Below are 6,581 nucleotides of genomic sequence, written 5' to 3' on the forward strand. Positions count from 1 at the left end.
CGGTCTCTCACTTGTGCTGCTCCGGGGGAAACCCTAGGTCTGGGTCTCCCGGATCAGACGATGGCGGCGCGCCCTGCGTCGTTCTACCTCTTGGGGCATCGTTTTTGGAGCAGCTGCTGGATGTTGGCGGTTTTCGGTGGAGTGGTGTTCATCTACCACATTGTTGGCGCTGAGTCTCAGTTGCATGGTGTTGCAGGGTATCAACGACAGATGCGGGATGATGTATAGGTGCAGGTTCGTGGAGCTGTCTGGCGTCATGGTGGCATCGACGGCAGGTCTTGCAAGGTTAATGCGATTATCTCTCTTGAAGATGGAGTCGAGGAAGACGGCGGGACCAACTCCTGTGGCGTGGGCGTTGGCGTGCGCTGAGAGTCTGCTTGACTGGATGTGCTTCTCACCTGCTATTGGGCGGTTTGGGAAGGCATTTAGTTTGGATGATGTGAGTTGGTGTATTGTCACCCTCTACAACCCACTGTAGGTATAGTTAGGTTGCTTCGAGATTGATCTTTTGTATTGTTTGTTGTAAGGTTTCGTGAATAATCTAATAAAAAACCGTGTGCATCCTTTGGATGCAGAAGCTGGGGCGATATTTCCCCATTTCGAAGGAAAAAACATAACTAAAAAAATGTGTATGTAATAAATCGCAACATCGTTTGTAACATCCGCAAAATTTCCAAAAACTTGACCTTCCCTAACGACCATGGGTCACTGCCATGACCAATTTGAGCTCTCCGACCACCAATCCACCACGTCGGAGGCCATTTAGAGGTAGATCGGGAGTTACTTGAACCATCCACCAGACCAATATTCCCATAGCTCAGATCGCTGTCCATGGCGACATGGGCGAGCTCACCCATGGCCGGCGAGGGCAAGCTTCGGGACCTTTCTACACATGGCGGCGGCCGGCTAGCAGCGGGAGCGCGCGACGGCCGACCATCGAGCAGGAAGGCACATGCGCGGAACGAACCGGCCAACGCGCGGAGGAGAAGTGGGGTTCCTGGCCGCCGACGGAGCTCGTGGGAGGAGAAGCGGTGGCCAACAAGCGGGAGGAGCAGCAATGCGGTGCCCAACGCCCAGAGGAGGAGAGCAGCGAAGGAATGAGACGTTCCTATCGAACCGGCTGTAGCAATGGATAGACTTTTCCTTATTTATTTGTGTTCGAGTAATAAACACTTGATTATTCTGAACATGTTTTTTTGAGGCAAATTATTATGAACATTTAATTAACCTTCTGAAGACTTCAACTGCAATTTCATACGTAAAAATGGCAGGATGCAAAATAAAGACTCTGTACAGAAATGAAAATTTTGTACTATATGGTCGAAACAACATTACAAGTATATGACTGGTACAACCCAGCATGCGAGATGTATTCATCGTGATCCATTATTTATTTATTTATTTTAGAGTAATATAAACCCTTTTACCACGGCTATACTATGGGTTGCCCTTAATGCATTTTAGTTTTTAATCAGAGCTCATCACGGAGGACACCTCCCTGCTTGGCGTTGGGTGATGTCTTGACGGGGTAGGATGCCGCCATGGCGATGCCGCAGAGTCCCTTCTTGTCCTTCACGTTCCGTTTCATGCGAATGTACCCCTGCTCACCCCAGTCGGAGCCCCATGAGTTCTTCACGATCCAGTACTTGGTGCCGTCCACGGTGACGCCATACCCGACCGCCGCCACGCCGTGGTCCAGCACAGTCCCGCACTTCCCGGCGAACACTCCCTCCGAGTAAAACTGGAACTGCGACCCGCTCGCGTCGATGGCCACGGACACGGGCTGCGCCGCCACCGCCTTCTGCAGCGCGGCCTCGCTGTTGGCCGGCACGTCCTGGTACCCGTCGATGGTGACCACGTCGGGCGGCGCCGTGTTGCAGGTGGACGCCTGCTGCGCCGTGTAGGGGTACGCGTCCTCGGAGGCGATCCCGCCGTTGCTGGCGATGTACTGGAAGGCGTTGTCCATGAGGCCGCCGTTGCAGCCGGAGTCGGACGTGTCGCAGTCCACGAGCTGCTGCTCCGACAGCGACGTCAGGTCGCCGGTGCGGATCGCGTTGATGCCCTCCACCGCCGCGACCGTCGAGAACGCCCAGCAGCTACCGCACTGCCCCTGGTTCTTGACGCCGGTCACCGCGCCCTTCGACCGCCAGTCCACCGAGGACGGGAGGCTCGAGGCGGTGGCGGCGCTGCCGTGCATGAAGGCGTCGCCGGTCCTCCGGTCGTCGCCGCGGAACGTGCGGTGGTGGGCGATGCGGGAGGAGGCGTAGGCGCGGCTGAACTCGTCGGCGGTCATGTCGCCGAAGCGGTTGAGGCGGAGCTTGTAGGGCTCGTCGCCGAGGTTGAACTCGTGGATGAGACGCACGTTCTCCTTGAACACGTTGAAGCGGCGAGCCTTGTCGCCGATGTTGCGCGACACCGTGTGCTGCGCGCGCCACCGCTCGTACAGCGCCCACAGGGACTCCTCCGACGCCAGGTCCTTCTCGGTGAAGTCCAGCGCGATCGCTGGCGCTGGCGCCGCGGCCAGCAGCAGCAGGACCAGCGCGGCCACGATGGTCGTCACCACGAGCGCTTTCGCCATTGTCACCTTTGCAATGCTATTGCTCCGTATGTTTGTATGTTTGTTGGAAGCTACTCTAGCTAGTAAGCTAGCTGTGTTGTGAGATGAGTGATGGATGGGTTGTGGTAACCATGCCGATCAGCTGGGTTCTTATATAGAGCAGGCAAGCACCCAAGCATGAGGCACACAACACAAGCCTCGGTCTTGTTTGAAATTTGAAGTCGCAGGTCAAAAACTGTTTTGTCGTTGCCTGCTGTTTGGACTCCATGGGAATTTAGGCAGTATTGTCCAGGTTGATTCAGCGCGCAGCTCACTTTTCGTTTTAGCCAGAATATGTTCTGATCTAAAGCGCCGGCAGCCATAGATTAAAGGTGTAGGTCAGCAGCTGTTGGCATTGTTGCCTGCTGTTGACGAAGGGGGGTTACTCGCATGCCGCACACGGGCCTGCTGAACTCTGTGGGCTGTACCCCAACTTGCCAAGCGCGGGTGGCAACAGCCCAAACCAATGGCCCACGGGTCCCAGCTCAAGGAAAATGGAGTCGAGGCCCCCTACTGACCATATTTTTCGGGACCTACTAACAACCCTAATTAATTCACCGGGTAAAAAAAACCTAATTCACTGTAAAAAAATAAGTACTAACCCTAATTTTTTTTGCTAGACCTAGTAGACATTAATACTATAAAAATAAAGGAGAAAGTAGAAATACTACATTACCGCTCGGATTTTTTAGTTTATCAATGCATAAATAGTTACCAACATGGGGAAATGGAAATATTGTGAAAAAAATCTATTAAACCAAATGAAGAATTAGGTGCAATTAAGATATAATTAAAAAAAAATCACAGCACGAAATATGCACAGTTGCAAGCTGGAAAAGCTGATGTGCTCAACAAAGGTCCATGTACTTCCGTTGTTGTGTTCACTTTCGTCCTCGCACGAGAACTCTTCTTGCGAGTACAAAGAGAAAAGAAGAATAGAACCTACATACTGACACTGTCATGCCTCGCATACGAAATATCCACACACTCCATTCGCTGGTAAATATTGCACATGGGAACAAATGATTTCCATGTCTCTCGCTTGGCCTTTTCACGACGATGACACAAAGGCTAGTTCCAGTAAAGGATCACGCCCTCCATTAACAAAGCTGTTGTATGATCCGAACTTCAATTAAAATGCAGGACAACATTTGCATAATTCTTTTGGTTCCACAAGTAGCAGGTTTGATCTGCAACTCCAAAAACAAACGATACGAAAGTGTTCCAGATCGCCCCAACTCCAAAAAGCGTCCAAAAACAAACGATACGAAAGTGTTCCAGATCGCCCAACCTCACACACAAAAAGCGACCACGCTGGGACTCGAACCCAGAATCTCCCGCTCCGGAGGCGAGCGCCTTATCCATTAGGCCACGCGGTCATTGTTGAGTAAAATGATCCACAAAATTATATAAAGGCTCTCAGTATCTTTCTCTGGACTTGTGGTTTGCTGCAACTATTAGCGCAACTAATCACAAGATCCATCCTTTGTTAATTTTGCTCGTATTTATCGGCGATGATACCGAAACACCAAAATCTGGAAGTACTCAGCTATGTACAGGGTAAAGACCGATGTGTCATGTGAGCTGACTTATCAGCCCATCTTTCAAGGAAAACATCCGATACAACTAGCAAGACAAACCATCCCATACAACACTACGGGAGACACGGGGTGCGCCGACGGCCCCGCACCGTCGGCACAGGGTGAAGCACCGTCGGCACCGTCTCTGCCGACGGTGACCGTCGGCGTCTGCACGTCGGCACAGATCGCGTCGGGGGCGGCGCGCTCACCGTCGGCACAGGCCTCCACCGTCGGCACACGCGTACGCCGACGGCTGGGCGGTGGCCGTCGGCCGTACCACCGTCGGCGCAGCCGGCTCGCCGTGACCCAGCTCGCCGTTATCGTCCCCTCTGTGCCGACGGTGTAACACATGCCGTCCTGTTTTTTCCCAGAAACGGCGCGAACGCACGGAATTTCAAACTGGACAAAAATGGCGCGAACCGCAGCAGCTGTGCCGACGGTGTCACCGTCGGCACAGGCCCAGGCACAGGCCCTGCCATTTGGCACAGCTATGGGCCTGTGCCGACGGTGTCGGCACAGCTGCTGCCCAGATTTTTTTTATTTCCCTGATTTTGCTCCATTTGCACATCAATTGCATATAAAATAGCAGTATCATATATGAATTGCACACATATAGCTCACATCACAGATATAGCACAAATATGGCACCAAATCCCAAATTTAGTACAAATATAGCACACAAGCAATACGGTACATATAGTCATCCTACATAGATCATTCTACACATATAGCATGTGTCATGTAGCTAGTACAATGTAGAAACTATGGTGGTGCACCACCCGAGTGACGATCTAGCTCCAGACGATCTAGCTCCGAGTGGGTGAAGTGAGGCCGCTGTATTTCGACGGTGCTCGGGGAGGTAGAACCACGACGAGAGCCACCGGAAGCAGAACCATGCCGAGGTTCGGCAGAAGCACCAGGAGAACAGCGACCGGGGTGCATCGGCGTACCATCAGGAGCGTCGTTCCCGGATTCTCCCAATCCCTACATGTTGGAGGGAGTTAGCAACTTAGCCATGTCACACCAAGTTAGCAACTTAGCCAAGTTAGCAACTTACCGGGGTCAACTGACGCTGACGCTTGTACATGATATAGAACTCCTCCTTGGACGGGAACACTGGCGTCGGCCCCGGATGAGGTGGCTCTGGGAGTGGTTCCTCTCGCACTCCAGTCATCATGAACCGAGTGAAACTCTGCAAGAAACGGGAGAGATAGCTCAGATTCAAACATGGGGACTTATCATGTTTTGCAACCATAGAGATTGAAACTTACCGCCATCTGGTTGCTCGTCCACTGGACATAGGCATCTTTCACAAGGTCATGCTCCTTAATCTTCTCGAGATACTCCTCGTAAGCTCATCGCATAGGCCTCCACGAGCTGAGTCTACAATTTCAGAAATAATGCGTCTCATCAACATAGCCATTCAGGAACAAGAGTCAAAACAGAGGATGAAAGTGTGGATGACTTACATCTACCTCTACCCGAGAACGGCATGTAGTTCGCGAGGAGGTAGCGTAGCTGCCGGAGGGGAGGCTAGCCTTGATCTGCGTGAAGTTCTTCTGAGGCTTGAAACCCCCAGCAAGGCAGGCAGGACGTCCATGCGGCTGGCCGGACCCCCGCCAAAGATCATCGCCACCTCGTCGACCGGCTCGGTCATAGGGTCCTCCACCTCTGGATGGAGCTTGGCGTACTCCTCGCAGTATCTTTCCTTGCTCTCTTTGGCCTTGCCGTAGTACATCTCAGGCGCGGGCCGAGGCTCGTTCGGACGGGGCGTCACCAGCTTCATGTGCGTCCACGCTTCCATCTCACCAAGTTCCCTCCCGAGCTTCTTCCCCTGCATCACAAAACAAATGTTATGCATATCATCGAAAATCAAAAATGCAGCTTGTTCCATTTTTATATGTACCGAACGCTCCCGATAGCGATCGGTCTTGCTGCTCCCCACCGTGTGTTCCACGATTCCCACGGTTGGCCTTGTTCCGGTCGCTCACGGCCTTGAAATCGGGGTTTTCGCCGACCCAATTCTTGACCAACTCCATGAAGGCGGCCCTCTTATTATTATCAGCCCAATGTGGTACAACCTGCAAAATCAAAACTCATTTGAAGAACAAACAATATAGTTGCAAGTTAGCCGCAGTACATAGAATCGCATTGACAATTACTTACCGACATGAAGTCCTCTATCGTCATAGCCGGGGCGAGTCCCTGCACAATCTCAGGCTTTGTGTACCTTACGCCCTGCTCAGCATAGAAGTGGCCGATGCACGTGATCCTCTGGTTGTACCACTGCTGCCGTGTCAACTTCCGACACATGTTACGGAGGATCACGTCCGCCCTCTCCTTATGCTCAGTCGCCACCCTATAATTGCGCTGCAATCAAGCATAACAGAAAGTGTGAGAGGCAT

General features: G+C 52.3%; 1 protein-coding gene, 1 long non-coding RNA gene and 1 other non-coding gene across 3 annotated transcripts; all 3 read right to left on the reverse strand.

Moving 5' to 3' along the window:
• Positions 1 to 1,450: 1,450 nt before the first annotated feature.
• LOC127312658 (thiol protease SEN102-like) lies at positions 1,451 to 2,600 on the reverse strand. The gene has a single exon (XM_051343197.2). It carries the CDS (start codon positions 2,576 to 2,578, stop codon positions 1,472 to 1,474), a length of 1,107 nt encoding a protein of 368 aa, XP_051199157.1. The 5' UTR covers positions 2,579 to 2,600; the 3' UTR covers positions 1,451 to 1,471.
• Positions 2,601 to 3,902: 1,302 nt separating this feature from the next.
• Positions 3,903 to 3,975, reverse strand: TRNAR-CCG (transfer RNA arginine (anticodon CCG)). Its single transcript has one exon. It is a non-coding gene; the product is annotated as a tRNA-Arg (tRNA).
• An 812-nt stretch (positions 3,976 to 4,787) lies between these two features.
• LOC139834156 (uncharacterized) lies at positions 4,788 to 5,527 on the reverse strand. Its single transcript, XR_011749586.1, has 3 exons — positions 5,448 to 5,527; positions 5,234 to 5,368; positions 4,788 to 5,160 (listed from the first exon to the last, which is right to left on the reverse strand). It is a non-coding gene; the product is annotated as an uncharacterized lncRNA (long non-coding RNA).
• Between the last annotated feature and the right edge of the window lie 1,054 nt (positions 5,528 to 6,581).

Source organism: Lolium perenne, chromosome 7 (genome assembly GCF_019359855.2).
Source record: "Lolium perenne isolate Kyuss_39 chromosome 7, Kyuss_2.0, whole genome shotgun sequence".
Taxonomy (NCBI): Eukaryota; Viridiplantae; Streptophyta; class Magnoliopsida; order Poales; family Poaceae; genus Lolium; species Lolium perenne.